Genomic DNA, 20,214 nt, shown 5'->3' with positions numbered 1-20,214 from the left:
TTGAAATTAATAATCCGGAGATGACAATTTGATATTAGTAAACGCAGTTGTGTACAACTATATTCCCAATCCTGTACCTCTATAGCTTCACCCAGTAGTGCTTCCCATCTAAGCAATGATTTGTTGCTAGACTCTGTCTGCTCAGATTGTGAAGCTGTGTTGAGGCGGGTTATTAGCTTCTGGCGTGTTTGCGCTTTCAGTAGCGATTGTAATGCGATTAGTGTCGGTGTATCCTCCGGGTAGGTGTCATACAAGTCTCGAACCGCTGTTTGTAGGTGCATATGGGCGAACGCCTTCATAGGGGTATTATGTATGCTGAGCGACGGGTCGCCGCGTTGTATGAATCTGTCGTGTGGGAAAACATCTTTCCTAGTGGTCAGTTGCATATCCTCTAAAAGTCGCATCATTCGTATTTCTTGCGTCACTGATAGCTTTGGATGATTAGCTATGGGGAGTGCCGGGGCTTAAAGAGGCAGTTTGCCAGCTCTGCTCGCTAATGTATGTCATGCCTTCGAGGTACAGTGCACGGGATGAATCGCGTCTGTGCGTATAGAAGATTTAGGGTTGGATAGAAATGCCATCAGCAAATTTGGGTGCATGCTATCTGTTTCTACCACTACGTGCGGAATGTATGCGTGGTGCGTTTTCCAATAGTGCACAAATTGCGCTTGCGCACAATAAAAGTATAATAGCATGTCTGGTGCTCCAAACCCCCCTTGGTGGTATGGCTTTGTTAACACTTTCCAACTTACTCTGGCTTGTTTGCCCGCCCACGTGAGTCTCTGCAGCATAGTGCGCAGTTGAGAAAAGAATGCTTGTGTGAGCCAGATTGGGATATTTATAAATAAATACAAAAATTTAGGGAGCACAATCATCTTCTGTAACGCAATTCTGTCTGCTAATGACAAGGGCAGCTTAATCCACTTAGTGATCTGCTCATCCAGTTTAGTTAGCACCTTACCATAGTTTTCTTTTAGCACTTGATCTGGATCCCTATGTATCCATATTCCTAGGTATTTTACCGGGTCAGTTTGCCACTTCAGAGGGTAATTTAGCGTTGGCTTAGTAGTGCCTGGTGTAAGAGGTATTAACACCGACTTGTCCCAATTAATACGTAGCCCAGCATATCTTTCAAAGCAAATGTATTCCCTAATCATGATATCCAGATATGTGTCTGGGTCGCGCATGAACAGTACCATATCGTCGTCGTATAGCGAAATGTTAAGAGGGCGCAGATCCAGCTGTAGTGCGTCCGAGTGATGTTGGCGAGTCTTACAGGCTAGGGGTTCTAAAATCAATGTATACAGTATTGGTGAGAGGGGGCAGCCCTGTCTAGTTCCTCGGCCTATGTGTATTGGGTCAGACACCTGTCCATTTATTCTAAGTCTAGCTGTCGGGTCGGTATATAGAATAGTTATCCATTTTATGAACTTTTCTGGGAAACCCATCCGACGCAGCACCACAAACATGAACTCCCATTCCACCGAATCAAAGGCCTTTGCAGCGTCCAGTAGTGCCGCTGCTGCCGGTTGCTCCGGATCTAAATGGTGGTAGAGGGCAAAAATGGTTCTAATGCTTTGGGCAGTGGACCTGTTTGGGACAAAACCTGCTTGGTCAGGTAGTATCAGCTTTCCCTACAGTAAGTGAATTCTGGTGGCTATTACTTTAGCTAAAAATTTTACATCAGTATTGATTAGGGACAGCGTACGATAAGATTCACAGTGAGCTGGGTCCTTATCGGGTTTAGGGGGCGCTATTAATAATGCCTCTCTAAGGGAAGACGGGAGTCTACCTGTCTCAAAGGCTTCCTCATACATCGCCGCTAGGTGTGGAAGCAGTAGGTCTTTATATGTTTTATAGAACTCTCCAGGGAGCCCATCTAGCCCTGGAGCCCTATTGTTTGGTAGGGAGTTGGTTGCATCACTTAGTTCGTCCTTAGTGAGATGGTACCCGAAAAACTTCCTATCTGTGTCTGACAGCCAGGCCAATGCCACGTCCTGCAAATAGAGATCGATCTCCGTTGCAGAAGTACACGTTTGTGTTTTATACAGTCGCGAGTAATACTTCATAAAATGAGGATGCTCGGCGTGTCGTACTGCATATCACCGTGTTCGTCCCTGATTTGTGTTATGTATGAAGCCGTGTATGAGGGTTTGATCTTGCTGGATAAAGCTCGCCCTGGTCGACCACCCTCCCCATAGTTCCGTGCTGTGTAACTTCTGGATTTGTATTTTATCTCATCCTTAGCGAATGTGGAATAGTCGTCTATCCTCTCCCTAATTCTACCAGGTAGAGTGGAGTCGCCCGTTTGTGTATGTTCCGTCTCCAGTAATCCGATGTCCCTTTCTATATTGTGCAGTTGTTGCTGGATGTCCTTCAGGATCCCAGCATGCTTACTAATACAGTGGCCTCTGATCGTGACCTTAAATGCCTCCCACAGAGTCCCCGCACTCGACACCGACCCAGCAATGAAGTCAAAATAGTCTGTTATAGCCTGATGCAGCTCTGTGCGAAACACTTGATCCAGTAGGGAGCTCCCCTGTAGCCTCCATGTAAAGTGTTTGGGGGGGTGTGTAGGGATCTTTAGGGATATGTACACCGGGGAGTGGTCTGATAAGGTTTTAGGTAGATGTTTAATGGATGTCGTCCAGGTACATGCTTCTGCTGTAAGCAACCAATAGTCTATACGTGACCATGTGTTGTGTGTGGTTGACGTGCATGTGCCCTCTTTACGGCCCACATGTCTCATTCTCCATATGTCTGCCATTCCCCAGACCTCCATACCTTCTTTTAGGACCATGGCAGAGTGCTTTCCATATCTTTCGTTACCCGTAGATCTATCAAGGACTGGGACCAGGCAGGTGTTAAAGTCCCCTCCCCACAGTATTGGTGCGCTTTGGAAATCCCTGCGTTTGGACCATAGATCGACATAAAAGGCCGCGTCGTCTGTATTTGGGCCGTACGAGGTCACGACTGTATAATAACGTATCTGCCATAGTCATCTCTAAATTCACGGATAATCTGAAAGGGAACAGTCTGCCTGACAAGCAGCAACACACACCTGGCATATGTGGAATAGGAGGATGCTATACGGTAGTTCGCCCAGCGTGTACCTATACGTGTGTCAGTTGTAGGGTTAAGGTGTTTTTCCTGTAAACATGCTACATCTATCCCGTGTCTGTCTAGATACGCAAATACCTTCCGTATTTTCTTAGGGTTATGCAGTACCCTGACATTCCATGTGATAAATGTTAATTTCCTAGTCAGTCTATTGTCAGGTGACATTTACATTTGTTTCCATCAAGTGCATTTCAGGTCCACAAACGATAAAAGTTGTGAGGTTACTGTACCATTTACCCGTCTTGTCAACCAGACTTTTTTTGCATACCCCAAACAAGCCCCCCTCCCCTACCCACTCCGACTTGCATCCCATGGCGGAGACATTCCCAAAATTAGCCTTCCCGTTGCCCCTCTCCCGCTCCCTCCCTCTCCCCCGTACAAAGAACAGAGGCAACCCCAACAAGCATAGAAGGAAAAAACATACGTGGTGCACACCGAGGGGCTGGATCTGCCCGCCCGTTTTCTGTGGATTCAAACCACATGGGCTAATGCCCTATTAACCTTACTATATCGAGAAACTATATACTCCTAGCGAACGTTGATGAGTACATGCGCAGGACTACGACATGTATATTAAATGACAACAGTAATTATGATAAATAGCTTTACAATCTTTGGCATTCCGGCCATGATATATTTGGACAACCCGTCCACAGCTATAATGTCACTTATCTGGAGATGATCACCAGCTGTCGGATACTTCTGACTTACATTTAATTTCTACAGTCTTTAGTTGTAATTGCTACAGTCATTTCTTACCCAATGCGAAATCTGGTAAAGGGCTGACCCTGGATAAGGTTGTATTTACTAGAAATCTGCTGCAATTTTGCATAAATGTTAGAATGGCCTTTTAAAGTGGAGCAACTGCATAGAGATAAAATAATTTGGAGACTGGTAAACATGGCCGACTTCAGAGCTAAAAGAATCTTTTGAATACGTTTTAATGACAATCCTATACTGTACCAAGTGATCCTGCCTGAACTTCTTAAAGGGACTTTGGGAGGTTTTACTGCACAAAAGTAAAAACAAAGTTATGTTATGTTATGTTATAGGTATTTGTTTTGCGCACAGCTGCTCCAGCAAAGGAGCGTCCTGGCGCCACCAACAAGGTGAGACACAACACAACAGCAGCCGGAAACAAAAGAGCTAAACGGGAGTACTAAAACAGAAATGTTTTAATAGCTTTCCGAAAAAGCATAAGATCCTCCAACAGACGAATTTCCACCGGGAGGGAGTTCCAAAGAGTTGCAGCTTTGACACAGAAAGATGCTGGCAAGCTACTTTTGGTAGAACAGTTCTCCAAATATACTGGATAAAAATCCCGATGTGTGAGAGGCTGCACTGAAGAGAAACTTCCAAAATATTCCAATACTGGCACAATAATAAGAAACATTGTTGTTCAGCAGCGGCAAATCATGCAGGCATGCTTCATAACATTTTGTACTGCTTCTTGCCAGTTGAAATGAAGGTCTGGTTACAGAGCAAACTATCTGGGAGAGGTACATAATATGCCTCCTTTTTTTCTGAGTGACGATACTCTATTCAGTGCGAAACAGAGATTAGTAGTTAATGATTACACCAACATTTACTTTGCATCTCTTTCACGCTAGTTAGCACAACACCTGAAAAGGTTGCCTGAATCCGTCAGTTAATCTTATTGCACACCTTTTGTCTAAAATAATATTAATATGACCACCTTTACTTAAAAAAACGTTATTTTTTAATATTGTCTAGGCAAGTTCTTTACTTTAAGGTTTAAACATATAAGTAAAATAAACTTTCGGCCACTACAAAGAGAAATATTTTTACTTTTCTCACAATTAAGGTACACTGACAAATATCTCTTACAAAGGGTCTGAAAGTTATTATGTAAAGGCTAAGTAGAACTATTTACTCCCTTCCGCCTTATCGCCCCATGTGAGCTCGATTACACCAAGGCACCTGACTGTCCCGGAAACTGAAAGATAAAGAAATCAGTCCAAACGAAAGAAAAAAAACCTGCCAATGCTCATTCGACGGTAACACTTCTACTGACAACTCTCTCGCTCTGCTTGACTTTGTGATATTGCAGAGATTGCACCATTTCCTTAAAGAGGTAAGTTATTATGACAAACTTTTCATTTAATATATCAGTGCGCTTGGTTCTGACAAAAACTCTAGTTTACTTTTTTTGTATTTGCAAGTGTTTAGTTATCTTCTTTAATTACTATAAAATGTATGGGTAAAATGTTTCAAGGTAAGTACAGCTTGAGATGTTCTGAAAATAGTAAATTGCACTCTTTGGTCATTGTATTTGGAAAAAATGTGTACAATAAACAAGAGTTTCGAATTGACTATGACTTTATACCTACAATAAATAAGGGACTGTTTCTCTGTTAACTTCCCTTTCTGAAAATGTACTTAGAACTTACCTGTCAAGAGTACACCTTTTATTAGCACCGTTAAAATGTATTTCAACGTTTATTCTTCTGACATACACTTGTCTGATGGCTATCTCATTGTAAGATGTTTTTAATAGATAATGCTATTCTACAGTTGCTACTTGACGCTACTTTAACAGGACCATCATCACTTTATAAGGAAACTCTAGCCCTTTCTTGTACATATACTTTTTACATCTGAAACTCTTGAAAATGCCATTTTCCCATGCCCATGATCAAAATACTAAGAACTGCAAGAAAATACCTCTAAAATTCGTTTTTGGAAGGCATTTGAGATTAGCGCTCTTAATAGGACCCTTCCTGGGCATTGTGACATCAGTTTTCAAACTTTTCATATAGCAAAAAAACCCTGTTTGTGCAAATCCACTACAGTCTTCGAATGCCACACTGATGGACATCTTGCCGCCAAAACAGCTGTCTAGGCAAATTCGTATGGCACACTGCATTCGGGTATTCCTACGTTGCTGCAAAGAAAACGCAGCTTCCAGTAGCCCCTGCCTTCTGAGGGCCCCATTAGCCCTAATTCTTATGAATTTCTTTGAGATATGGGAGTCTCAGGTGCACCTCACAAAGTTCTGTGAGGCGGTCCCATCATTTTGTATAGCCACTGGCTTGCTAGCATAAACTTCTTGAAAACACATACTTTTCTACAAAAACACTCCCATGTTTCTCTACTGTCTAGTCTTGGAGGTACAACTCCGACAGCCATGCTCCCTGCGCAGCACGGCGAATACGCACCTCCGGCTCCGGTACACTGACGGGTTTCTTTCGGGCAGGCAGCCACCGAGGGAGGCCTCGCTCGAGGTTTGGGAGAGAGGGCGAGGGGTGGGAGAAAAGTAGACCAAAAGTTGTTTGTGTGTGTAAAAGGCCGCTTTATTAAGACACAGGTGCACATTACAAACACAAACCTTGGCAACGCCTTACAAAACTAAACCTCACTAAATAAATAAATACCTACAAACTCAGCCCCCCGAACCCTCCCCCACCCCTAAAACATTTGAGCCCTCCCGCTCCCAACAATACATCAATAACAATATAACAGCATTATAACATTACGTCATCAATAAAATTACATCATCAATAAAACATTTCGTCATTAAACAAACATACGTCATCGTTAAAACTTTATTCGTCCAACCACAATTGCAATAACAACGGTCAGGTCCTCCATAACCATAAACCCTGCCTGACCCTGCACTCCTGCAGATACCCCCCCTCACAAAACTGAACGGTCAAACCATGACCAACATACCCCAGCACTTGTCAAAGAAATACTCGAACTAATACTCAACCAGCAATCTGCCTAAAAACCGTAATGATACCCAAAAACACCGCACAGCACCTGTGTCTAGCGACGGATACAAATACAAGAGAAACAACCCCTGCACACCGGTAGCCCACAAAACAGCCTTTTACTTAAAAAGAAAATAGGGGCAAAAACCACCAAAAATGGGAAAAAACTGGGCTGCGAGGGGAAAAAAGGAGCATTAAAGCGAAAAATTGAGGGAGGGAGGGTGGGACAAAAAAGCTATGAGCCCACCTAGCCACCAGGTCACCAAACCTAAAATGGTGGCTGGTAGGCAGTGGGCGGGGGGTTTATAATTGGGCTATTCTGGTCCTACTGGACCAGCCCAATTCTAGAAACTTCTGTCCCTCTTAAAGGGACACCCCTCGCAGCTCTCCCAAACCGCCCGGGGGAGGAGACCTCCCGGCGGTCGGCTCCCTCCCCCAAGCCCCCCTTGGGAGAGAGGGCGAGGGGTGGGAGAAAAGTAGACCAAAAGTTGTTTGTGTGTGTAAAAGGCCGCTTTATTAAGACACAGGTGCACATTACAAACACAAACCTTGGCAATGCCTTACAAAACTAAACCTCACTAAATAAATAAATACCTACAAACTCAGCCCCCCGAACCCTCCCCCACCCCTAAAACATTTGAGCCCTCCCGCTCCCAACAATACATCAATAACAATATAACAGCATTATAACATTACGTCATCAATAAAATTACATCATCAATAAAACATTTCGTCATTAAACAAACATACGTCATCGTTAAAACTTTATTCGTCCAACCACAATTGCAATAACAACGGTCAGGTCCTCCATAACCATAAACCCTGCCTGACCCTGCACTCCTGCAGATACCCCCCCTCACAAAACTGAACGGTCAAACCATGACCAACATACCCCAGCACTTGTCAAAGAAATACTCGAACTAATACTCAACCAGCAATCTGCCTAAAAACCGTAATGATACCCAAAAACACCGCCACCCAGAAAGGTAGGCGGGGAAGAAACGCCTCCCTTTCTGCCCCCCAACCGCGAAGCGAAAGAGAAACCAGAAACTCAGCGCTGCATGGCCAATGCCCGGGCTAAAACCTCACGAATCTCCAACAAGTAAAGTTCCATTCCCACACGGGACAAATGAACTCCATCATCCCTAAAGAACTCAACAGACTCAAACTTAATGTCCCTGTGTGAAATCCTACTGAAACCAAGGCCCCTACAGCAACGAGACACCTCCGAATTCACTTTCTTCCTAGCCCGATCGACAGCCCTGGGATTCACCGCTCCCCTCCATATCCTGCGAGGAATTAACTCTGTCCAAAAAACATGACACCCAGCCCATCGTTCCTTAATGAGGCCTAAATCTCGTTTCATAGCTCGCAGCAAGACTACCCCTTTCGTTGCACATAGGTCATTTTCTCCCAAATGAATGACTAAAATATCCGGGCAAACACCGCCCACCATGTTGTTGTTCAAACAAGGGATCAACTCTCTCCAGAGCATCCCACCTTTACCCTTCCAAAGAACGTTAAACATTCGATCATTGATACCAAGTAGATCTCCAAAGTAACTCCTCGCCGCCTGGACTCTGGCCCACTTGACAAATGAATGCCCCACTATCCAGACCGTTAGCACCGAGGAGCGAGGCCCAGCAACGGATCCTGAAAAAGAAAAAAGAGTTAGAATCCTGTGAAGGAGGATGACGCATGCGCCTCCTCCGCCGAGCTCCTCACGTAACGCTGGAAACAGTTAGAAGACCAGCGCCCCAATCGCTTAATATCACTTTCAGACCAATTTCTGTGAAAAGCTTCAGTGGCAGCACCTATTCTGAAAGAGTGAGTACCATAAATATTGCCATCGAGACCTATGTGCTGTAGCGCTTTGCGCAAAACCATACGTAATTGATAAGATGTTACAGGGGTGCCATTGATATGTTGGAAAACCAGTACTTCATCGCCACCCCCACACAAGGAACGCCAGCGCCGCGCCAGCAGTAGAGGGCAAGTAAGCTTCGGAGCACATGCTTGTAACCATACACCTTTCCCCTTACCCGTCTGATCCGTTTTAGAACTGGCCAACCATACATGAACTCCCTCATCATAACAAAAAACGTCCTTCCAAAACAATCCACACTTATACTTTGAACCCAACAACTCAGATACCCTGAAAGCACCAAAAAACATGAAAGCCATCAACATTGAGAAAAGACATGCCTCAAAATCATCTGAACAAACTAAAGGCAAAACCTTAATTAACCTGGCAAGAACTTGCCAAGATATAGGGGCTCTGGATCTACCAATGTGCCCTTGCTCCCTGGCCCAGCCCTCAAGCATCCTTCTACCAATTTCCCCCGCAGATGGAGGATAGCCCCACCACAACTTCCCCATGAAAGCAATCCCCGCCAGTTTCCCAGCAATGGTTACTTTGGTCAAACCCTTATCCATGAGGTCCAGTATAAAGTTGACCACATCATCCGACCGACTCGACAGATCCTCCCTTCTGACAGCACCAGATTCCAGAAATTCTTTCCACGCAAGGGAATACGCAGAACGCGTGGACACAGACAGAGAACCTACCACCAATTGAACGACCCGACCTCGCCGACTTGCCACAGATGACTCGGCATTGGAGTCGGGGATCTGTCCGCATCCTTCGCCAGTCCACGGAATCTCCCCCACTGTGAACGAGACAGAGCATCCGCAATGTCATTGTCCACGCCAGGAATGTGCAACGCACGAAAATGAATATCGTGTTTCAAACAACCAAGAACAAAAACTCTCATAAGTTTCAACACTTGTCCGTCCCTGGCCGATTGGCGATTCACTATCTCCACCACCGCCATGTTATCCACACGAAACAGCACTTTCTTGTGCGCCAATTCCTCCCCCCACAGTGTCAAGGCGACCAATAAGGGGAACAGTTCTAGGAAAGTGATGCTGCGACCTCCATTCAACCATTCATCTGGCCAACGTTCTGCACACCATTTGCCATTCCAGAAGAGCCCAAAACCATCACTGCCAGCAGCATCCGAAAACATTTGTACATCCCACTGAAAGTCAACCTCTCTGACCAAGGGGACACCATTGAAGGAATTCAGGAAAAACTTCCACATTCTCAAATCCTCCTTGACACCAGCAGACAGACGAACACGATGGTGGGGCAAATGATGACCTGCCAAAGCCCTGCCCAGTCTCCTACAAAAGGTCCTGCCCGCTCTCACCACTCTGCAGGCAAAGTTCAAATGACCCAAAAGCACTTGAATCTCTTTCACCAACACTTTTCTCTTTGACAACATCACATCCAGTAATTCAATCATGTTGACCCTTTTGTCCTCCGGCAGTCGAGCAGACATACCCACAGAGTCTATTTCAATACCCAAAAATGATAGGACAGTGGCAGGGCCCATTGTTTTCTCTGGAGCCAAAGGAACTCCCAAATCCTCCATGAGCCCTTGGAATGTGTCCAGAGCCTTCTGGCACTCCGCGGAGCCCGGGGATCCGACAAAGAAAAAATCATCGAGATAGTGTGTTACCAGGGTATGACCGGACTGATGGGAAAAATACCATTGCAGAAAAGTACTAAAACACTCAAACAAAGCACATGATATAGAGCAGCCCATCGGCAGCGCCTTGTCCACGTACCATTTACCATTGAACTGAATACCTAAAAGGCTCCAATCGTCCGGGTGGACAGGCAATAGCCGAAAAGCAGACTTGATGTCACACTTAGCCATCTCCGCGGCTGCGCCCGCTGTCACTACAAGTGACATGGCCACGTCAACCAAAGAGTAAGAGACAGACACTGCCTCTGGGTCAATGAAATCATTAACAGACGACCCTTCAGGCCATGACAAATGTTGAATCAGGCGAAACTGTCCCGGTTCTTTCTTCGGGACAACTCCAACCGGTGAAACAATCAAGTTATGGATCGGCCAATCGTGAAAAGGGCCAGCCATCCTCCCTTCATGTACCTCCTTATTAAGCTTGTCTTGTACCACTGTGGCATGTTCAGAAGCTGATTTTAAATTGGCAGACCACCTCCGGTCCCTAGCACCTAAGTAACCGAGTCGGAACCCAAACTGAAAACCTTCCAACAGTGTAACTTTTGCCGACTGATCTTCGAAACCATGGAGGGCAATGCGCAGCCTTTCTAAATTAACTGGCGTACGAGCCCTTGGACCCAGCACCCTTAGCACCTCTGTATCCCCTTCCTCCTGAAAACTGTGAAGTCGTATTTGATGGTCCTGAAACTGTTTGCTTTCCCTGTGTACCCTCCGATGACTGATTGTTCCAACACTTGGACAACGGGTGTTTCTTACCACAGCCTGAGCATTCATGTTTAAATTTACAATACTCCCTGGTACAGGAGCCCCTATTAAATTCCCAACAGAAACCAGACCCTGAGTACAAGGTTGCAGTGGCCCCCACCCCTCCCCGGGTGGGCTTCCCCTGAAAGGGCCGATAAACTAACGGCAAACCACTTGCCGTGAAAATGGTTTTCCCCCCTGACGCTGACCCCATTGTGTGTTGCCACAAGTCATTATCTATCTCCCCCCACTTAGCTTCCGGGTCCCAAGCCATCCTGGCCCGAAATTCCTCATCATATTGAGACCAAGCAAAACCACCCCCGGTGATCTGGGCCTTGCGAATGACGTCCATGTATTTAAAAAGGGACACGCTGCGCTCAGGGAACTTTTCGCAATATACACTGGCATAAATTAAAAATGCAGCTGTCCAGTTTTCAATGGTTAAAGGCACTCTGGGGCGTTTTGCCAGCTCAAACTCCTCCTCCTTAGACCCCTCTTTGGACCTGACTTCTCTGTGGAGTAGCTTCAGTAGTTCCACATACTCACCATTCCAAATTCGTTCCTTGGTACTTAACATGAGATGAGCACCTAATGGTTTCGTAACCCCCATGTAAGGCAGTTTTTTGATTTTTAGTTCTTTACTGGCCACAGACTCTTTAACCTTGCTGGAAGCACCAGCCATAACATGACCTACCACTGTGTTCTGAATGTCTACCACATCATCTGTACCAACTGCTGTGTCTTTTACATATCGACCTTTGACCAGACGGCCATCACTACTAATCACTTCAGTTTCACCACCGGTACCCACAGACACCATCTTAGGTTTGGCCTGTGTGGCTGATTGCTCACCTGGCAACAGAGAGACCACTCTCGATGGCTCCGCCCGTGTCTCCGAGGTCAATGCATCCGGTCTGCGAGGCGCCCTACTCGATGGGCCGTGCTCTCTTCTCCCTTGCACTTGACTTTGGACCACTGGAGCCTGTAACACACTAGAAGAAACATGAGAGGGCACCCCCCTTTCCGGATCCCGCACTTCACCTTCTTCAGGACTGTCTTCGTCGTAGTCCAACACCACTGAATCGACAGTAGTGTGCAACAAATCACCACGGGTCTTACCTAACCCGGTATCAACCACCGTACATTTAAATGATTCTGAAACTCCAGGAGGGGGAGCAGGCTGTACACGCCCGTACCTCCCTGTGCGTTGACTCTGTAGCTCCTTAGCCGCCGGCAAGGCCTGCCACCTATACCTGCTACTCGTTGGGGCCAGCGGGGTCACGCCAGACCCTCGTGTGCTGGCCGCGGCGGGATCCCTCGATGGAACAGAGAGGGCCGCGCTAGGCATTCTCGTCGCTTCCCCTTGGCGAAAGTGGACTGGACCGCGCCCTGCCAAGTCTGGATCGCCGCCCCTATTCCTATCCTGAAAAGAAAAAGTTTGGACTGGTGTGCTAGGGTCCCTAAAAGCAACACTCGAAACAGACCTTGACCTCCGTAAATTAGCATCAACAAGCGACCCCTGACACCTCTCCAAGGAACGTCCCCTAATGCAACCCTTCAATGGCACTTCCCTAACCGGAGAGTCGCCTATCAGCTCTTCCTCATCACTCTCATCCAGGTTAGCGCCCGCTGCCGCTGAAGAAGGGGCCTGTAAAGGGATCCCCACACCTCTCGTGATGCCCTCCATATCCTTGTGAAGACCACGCTGCGCTAAACCTGCTGTACCAAAATGCTCCCATCCAGGAGAACCGAACATGATATAAGGACCTCTAGCGTCTCCATGGACAGGCCCACCAATCCTCTGCCTGGAAAACCCTTCACGCTCCAACAACGTATTTGAGAAACCCCCAGCCCCTGTAAACCCCACGCCAGGGTGAACTAACCTCACAAAATCATCCCCTACCGCCCTACCCAATCCCCCCAAACCTGGGCCATGCGCAGGTGCAGACCCCCGACTCTCACCATGAAAAGCTCCATGACCCCCTTGTGACAATCCCCTGTCATCCCTCCGTAAACGGACATTCCCTTCCTGCAAACCAGGAAACACAACAGCCCCTGACCTTACCATATCCTGGCCCAAAACCTCACCAGTCATGGAACTACTTTCACCCATCTGGGCCCACTCACCTTCTCCTCTGGATCCCTCTCCAACAGACCAAACAGCCCCCACATAAGAACCCGGGGTAGAGAACAATAACGGGCTGCCCACATTACTGTCCACATCCCCACGAGTATTAACAACATCCTGTGCAAAAAGAAACTGGCCAGCATGAGGCTCCATACCAACCTGACTTCCCAATCCACCTGTAACAAGTTGGCTAGAAGCCCTAAAATCAGCCACCTCCATACCTGCAAGGTTCGAAGATGTCAGCAACATTCTAGCGCCTGGAACAATATTAAGCTGTGTCTCTGCCACCAAACTCGGCTCCACATTCAAATCCGGCATATAGTGCTGCTGAGAGGCCCCATGACACACCCCCAACTGAATAGAACCCCTGCGCTTCCCTCGCGCAGATACAACAAGCTCTGGCTCCACTCTGCGCTCCCCCACTGGGTCAGAAGCGGACCGCTTCTTGATCCCTCTCCGCCCCACCCTCCCCCGCTTGGCCATCACCAAAGAAACCGGCGCGAGCGCTTCAGCTTCGAAGCCTCGCACCACCCGCCCCGCTGAGGACAACGAAAGCGCGTCAGGCGCTTGACCCGGTTGCCTCGGGGACCGATGCTCCTCCGCCGGTGCACCTCCCGCCCCCACCTGACATTGCGGGATAACCAAAGGCGCCGAACGCGCCTCCGTAAGAGCGATCCCAGGAGCGCCGCCATGCACCGGTGCTCCCCCCTCCCCCACCGCCACACGCGCCTGCAAGGAAGGGGCCGGTCTCCTCGTGCGGGACCGGCCCCGTTCGCTTACCTGGCCCGAGCGCCGTTTCTTGGGCGAGGAACACGCCAGTACCGCCGCCGATACGCCAGCAGAGGCCTGGCGCTGGGGGCGCGCCTGCCCCCCTCCGACCAGCAAATCCATGCGACCCGCCTCGGACAAGAGGCGCATGGCTTCCAAAACGCGGTAATCCTCCATGTCAAACGAAGTAAGTACACCAATTCACACAAAGCTACAATAAACTCTGACAAAAAAGCTATGAGCCCACCTAGCCACCAGGTCACCAAACCTAAAATGGTGGCTGGTAGGCAGTGGGCGGGGGGTTTATAATTGGGCTATTCTGGTCCTACTGGACCAGCCCAATTCTAGAAACTTCTGTCCCTCTTAAAGGGACACCCCTCGCAGCTCTCCCAAACCGCCCGGGGGAGGAGACCTCCCGGCGGTCGGCTCCCTCCCCCAAGCCCCCCTTAATGTCCGCTCAGGCGTCGATGCCACGGCCCAAGCTGCGGAGCCGGGTCCTACCATGCCTATGTGATTTTAGAGTTTATCCGTTTGTATCTCTTCCTTGAGTGACTTTATAACTTGTACATTTGCAATTTGTTCTGTTTGTATATCTTCCTTGAGTAACTTTACAACTTCTACATTTGATTTTTTTTTCGGTTTGTATCTTTTGTTGTGACTCATGTAATCCAAAGTTCTTATGTAACGCAACTGGTTCTTTTGTAAAGTGCTCGGACACCTTCGGGTAATGTTCGCACTCTATAAAATCGCATTAAATAAATAAATAAAATCTTTTTTTCTCCTCTTGGACTCCCCCGCAGGTGCCGAGGAGCCGCAGAGGAAGATGGAGAAAGGAAGCTCACCACCTCCGGCGGTTTATCAATATGGCTCCCCACAGCTCCCTCTGTCTACCGGTGGTGCGTATCCTCAACCGCCTAACCAGCAGCCCCATTACCCGCCAGACCCCAGGCTGGCCCCTTACCCTCCGGGCGAATCGTATGCTGGAGTTGGCTGGACATCACCCGCATCCCAGCCGCCACCTCCCTACTACCAGCCTCCTGGGGCTATACCAGGAGCACCCGTGGCGCCCCCCATGGCACAGCAGGCCTTCCTGGGTGGTAGCAGGAATGATGTTGACGTCCAGGACTTGCCCCCGGAGTACGAGAGTCCCATGAGTGGGTCCGCAGCCTTTTCAGACAAGGCCATCCGCAGAGGTAAGGGGGTTGTGCATATTGTTGTGTCAGTGGGGGTCTGGCACAGTGTCACCAACATGATACTTTGTTTTACCATTGAGCTTGCTAAGTCTACTTTAGTTTACTGAATACTCTTTAAGAGACGATGACAACTGCTAACCAGGGGCGGCTTTAGGCATGTGCAAGCTGTGCACCTGCACAGGGCCACCAAACCCCAGGGGCCACCACACCAATATATATCCTTAATATAATAATCCTCTGAGGATGGATACATATTTGCGCGGCGGCCCCTGGCAGGGATTTGGCGGCCTCCGGCTCTATTCCACTTCCAAAGGCCCTGACCCCCCCCCCCCTCTTCACTGGCCTCCGCGCTCCGCCCTGCCCGGACCCCCTCTTCCGGGGCCCCCTACCTACGTGCCCTGCCCAGGGCCGCCATGAGCCTAGAGCCGCCCCTGTGCTAACACAGTGCCAGGCGTGAGGAAAAAGTTACATTGCCCTCGCTCCCTGTTAAGTAATAATACCTTTACATTAGACTCAAATTATTTCTCCATATATGTTCAAGAGCTAACACAAAACAATAGCCTCATGTTGTACTGTTATTCTTAATCATTATTGAGGCATTTGTTGTACTGTGATTCTTAATCATTATTGAGACGTAAGCATTCTCGCAAGCAGCTTCTGCACACGCGTGAGTATTCCATTCTGTGACTCACTCACGCGCAGAGAATTCCACTCTTGCCAGAATATCCATGACTATGACATTATGTTTATCTTCAAAACTGGCATCAGCATGCAGATGGCTTTGTTCTGCGTGTGGATGCATGTTGTCTTTCAAATCTCACTGAGCTTTATTGATACTGTTCAGACTCACAGTTGAGTCAGTTGACTGAGGATCTTCTTGCTGCCAGACCTGCTGCTGTGGGCTCCTTGTATTTCTTTTTTGAAAATCTTTTTATTTAGAACATAGACTCTCGTGACAGTGACATATTACAATGCAATCCATGGCGGGTGGACACACATATGACAATGGGCTCCTTGTATTTATACTTAAAAATAAATACTAAAATACTTTTAAAACCCAGGATTGCCTTTCTCCTTTTTCCTGCTGGATTTGCCTTCTCTCCTGGAATTCACTCACCACATTTTGGCGACGATGATGGGATACGAACCCACGCATGCAAATCCATTGTGCTTTGCACGCGTGGGTTCGTATCCCATCCTCGTCACCAAAAAGTAGTATGAGATTTCAAGGAGAGAAGGCACATCGAGCAGGAAAAAAGAATAAGGCAATCCTGGTTTTTAAAAGTATTTAAGTATTTATTTTTAAGTATAAATACAAGGAGCCCACATCAGCAGGTCTGGCAGCAATAAGATCCACAGTCAACTGATTCAACTGTGAGTCTGAACATTATCAATAAAGCTCAGTGAGATCATGGGCGTCTGCAGGGCAGGGGCAAGGGGGTGGGAGGGGGGCGCTTCCCTCCCCCCCCCCGGATCGCCAATCCATCCGGTGCTGGCCCAGTGACAATGTGGTATTATCACTCAGGCAGGGCACGTTGCTGTAGTAGATGCCCGTGTGTTCTGAGCAGGGAGGCAGCCACTCACCTCCCTCCACCTAGGGCAGAGGTCTTCAAACTTTTGGATGCCGAGACCCCCCTGTCAACATTTACAGGCATAAGAACCCCCTCCTGACAAAAAATTCTAAACCTCTAGGCAGGGCTACTGGAATTATGAGGCAGGTGAGGACCAAATTATGCAACAGGCTTGACTAAATTGTGTGAGTAGAAAATGTAAATAATGTTCTGTGATGCTGTGTATTTTGGGATAGCATTGTTTTATTATTTTGAAAGTTTTTAAACACAGTAACACTGAGGAAAGATTTCACCCCATCAGTAACAGTTTATAACCAAAATACAGCAATTAACATCAGAAAGATGTCTAGTAAACCTTTGTGAAGGGCCTCCCACTCCGCAGGAATACGTGCTGCCACATTAGAAGCTCACCTGGCCATGGCCGGGAGCAGCAAGGGTCCCTTCAAACCCTGGCGGTCTTGTGCAGAGTTAAGCAGTTTACCCATGCCCCTTTCCTCTCACCCCTTCCTTTCATCACTCTCTTCTCTCCTCTCCCAACCCCGGATCCCTCTCTCACATTGCAGGCAGATGGTTATTAGCCCCAGGACACCTTTTGGTAACAGTAGCGCACTACAAATGTAAATAATAATAGGCAGAAGCAAGGGATCCACTAGACCCGAACTTCGGGGGGGGGTTTAACACTCGCAGCCAGGGCTGGCCCTAGCACTGATCGCACACGGTGCAACAGTCTTTCCACGTTCTCCATGAATTCCCTCACTACCACTTGCCAACAATACACCTCCTCTCTCTATAGCACCTGTCTGACAAAATACTCATAGTTTACTCACACTCACTTCTTTGATGTGAATGGTACATCTTCTTTGTACCAGGTACTTTAACCTTCTGCACTGTGTGGGTCAAAGAGTGCCCATGTGACTGCACGGTAAGCAATGCAACTGTGTGGGAGTAGGGTAAAAGGAGTGACTACAGGGTGAGTGAGGTGACCATATGAATTTGGATTTGGCTATAAGTGCAGAGTGGGACGAATTAGTGCATGGTTTGTGATGGCCCTAGCACTGGTCACACACGGTGCAACAGTCTTTCCACCTTATCCATGAATTCCCTCACTACCACTCACCAACAATACACCTCATCTTTCTATAGCACCTGTCTGACAAAATACTCATAGTTTACTCACACTCACTTCTGTGATGTGAATGGTACATCTTCTGTGTACCAGGTACTTTAACCTTCTGCACTGTGTGGGTGAAAGAGTGCCCATGTGACTGCACGGTAAGCAATGCAACTGTGTGAGAGTAGGGTAAAAGGAGTGACTACAGGTTGAGTGAGGTGACCATATGAATTTGGGTTCGGCTGTAAGTGCAGAGTGGGACGAATTAGTGCATGGTTAGTGATGGCCCTAGCACTGGTCGCACACGGTGCAACAGTCTTTCCACCTTATCCATGAATTCCCTCACTGCCACGCACCAACAATACACCTCATCTCTCTATAGCACCTGTCTGACAAAATGCTCATAGTTTACTCACACTCAGTTCTGTGATGTGAATGGTACATCTTCTGTGTACCAGGTACTTTACCCTTCTGTACTGTGTGGGTGACAAGAGTGCCCATGTGACTGCACGGAGAGCAATGCAACAGTGTGAGAGTAGGGTAAAAGGAGTGACTACAGGATGAGTGAGGTGACCATATGAATTTGGGTTCGGCTGTAAGTGCAGAGTGGGACGAATTAGTGCATGGTTAGTGATGGCCTTGTTTGAGTGAGCTACAGATTGAGCAGTGAGGGGGGACAGGTGAGTGAAGTGTCACATGAGTGCAGGATGAGAAGTGTGCTCGTGTGACTGCAGGGTGAGGTACAGAGTGAACAATGCAAGCACAATTTTAGCGCAGAGTGATCACTGTGAGAGCAGGGTGAGCGGGTGAATGTTGTGAGTGCATGGTGATCAGTGTGAGTGGATTGTGATCGCTGTGAGTGCATGGCGATCGCTGTGAGTGCATGGCGATCGCTGTGAGTGCATGGCGATCAGTGTGAGTGCATTGCGATCGCTATGAGTGCATGGTGATCAGTGTGAGTGCATTGTGATCACTACGAGTGCAGGGTGAGCATGAAAGTGAAGGCGAGAATGAGAAGTGAGTTGTCTGAAAGCAGGGTGCATTCCCAGAAACTTGAAGTGTAGGGTTTCAGATATAAGTTAAACTATTGCTATAATGGCATTAATCAGGGATTGAGGGTAGAGGAAATAAATAATGTGCTGATCCTGCAACAAACTTCCAGTCTTATGATTAGGGTTTCCAGCTCATTGTTTTGATGACCCAGAAATAAGCAGTCACCTAAAGCTGTATTTTTAGCACTTATCTGTGAATACTTAGAACAGCAAATATATATAGAAAGCACTTTTAATTGTGTCACTTTTAATTGTGTTCTAGGGCTGCGCGACCCCCTTAACACCACTCCACGGTCCCGCTGGGGGTCGCGCACCACAGTTTGAAGGCCCCTGACCTAGGGTGACCAACAGTCCTAAATTTCATGGACCGTCTATTATTTTTGTGGCCTCTCTGTTGTCCGTCAACATTCTTTTACGGACGCCTTTGGTCCGTAATTTCCACGATTACAGCGGGCTGTGCTGTTCCCCTGCGAGAAGCCCCAGGAGTTTAAACGTTCTTTCACTTGGGGCCTCTTGCACTTCTTTTTAAACTCTAGAGGCTGCAACTGCCCCTCCCCGACCTCGGTTCGGCTGTAAGTGCAGAGTGGGACGAATTAGTGCATGGTTAGTGATGGCCTTGTTTGAGTGAGCTACAGATTGAGCAGTGAGGGGGGACAGGTGAGTGAAGTGTCACATGAGTGCAGGATGAGAAGTGTGCTCGTGTGACTGCAGGGTGAGGTACAGAGTGAACAATGCAAGCACAATTTTAGCGCAGAGTGATCACTGTGAGAGCAGGGTGAGCGGGTGAATGTTGTGAGTGCATGGTGATCAGTGTGAGTGGATTGTGATCGCTGTGAGTGCATGGCGATCGCTGTGAGTGCATGGCGATCGCTGTGAGTGCATGGCGATCAGTGTGAGTGCATTGCGATCGCTATGAGTGCATGGTGATCAGTGTGAGTGCATTGTGATCACTACGAGTGCAGGGTGAGCATGAAAGTGAAGGCGAGAATGAGAAGTGAGTTGTCTGAAAGCAGGGTGCATTCCCAGAAACTTGAAGTGTAGGGTTTCAGATATAAGTTAAACTATTGCTATAATGGCATTAATCAGGGATTGAGGGTAGAGGAAATAAATAATGTGCTGATCCTGCAACAAACTTCCAGTCTTATGATTAGGGTTTCCAGCTCATTGTTTTGATGACCCAGAAATAAGCAGTCACCTAAAGCTGTATTTTTAGCACTTATCTGTGAATACTTAGAACAG

The 20,214-nt window shown here is 47.6% G+C and overlaps 2 protein-coding genes across 2 annotated transcripts in view; one reads left to right on the top strand and one right to left on the bottom strand.

The window, feature by feature from the left end:
• The first annotated feature begins 4,707 nt into the window (after positions 1–4,707).
• LOC144784694 (protein lifeguard 1-like) overlaps positions 4,708–20,214 on the top strand; it is a 306,155-nt gene continuing 290,648 nt past the window's right edge. The window contains exons 1-2 of the mRNA XM_078663646.1: positions 4,708–5,215; positions 14,849–15,241. Of these exons, the coding sequence (XP_078519772.1) occupies positions 14,872–15,241 (370 nt within the window). The 5' untranslated portion in view covers positions 4,708–5,215; positions 14,849–14,871. The remainder of the gene's footprint in view (positions 5,216–14,848; positions 15,242–20,214) is intronic.
• Positions 7,503–13,109, bottom strand: LOC144785572 (uncharacterized). The gene is made up of 2 exons (XM_078664404.1): positions 12,005–13,109; positions 7,503–8,507 (listed from the first exon to the last, which is right to left on the bottom strand). Exons 1-2 carry the CDS (start codon positions 12,906–12,908, stop codon positions 7,906–7,908), a joined length of 1,506 nt encoding a protein of 501 aa, XP_078520530.1. The 5' UTR covers positions 12,909–13,109; the 3' UTR covers positions 7,503–7,905.

The sequence above is a fragment of the Lissotriton helveticus genome, chromosome 10 (assembly GCF_964261635.1).
Source record: "Lissotriton helveticus chromosome 10, aLisHel1.1, whole genome shotgun sequence".
Lineage (NCBI taxonomy): Eukaryota > Metazoa > Chordata > Amphibia > Caudata > Salamandridae > Lissotriton > Lissotriton helveticus.
Note: the sequence above shows the minus strand (reverse complement) of the source record. Positions and strands in the feature narration are given on the sequence as shown.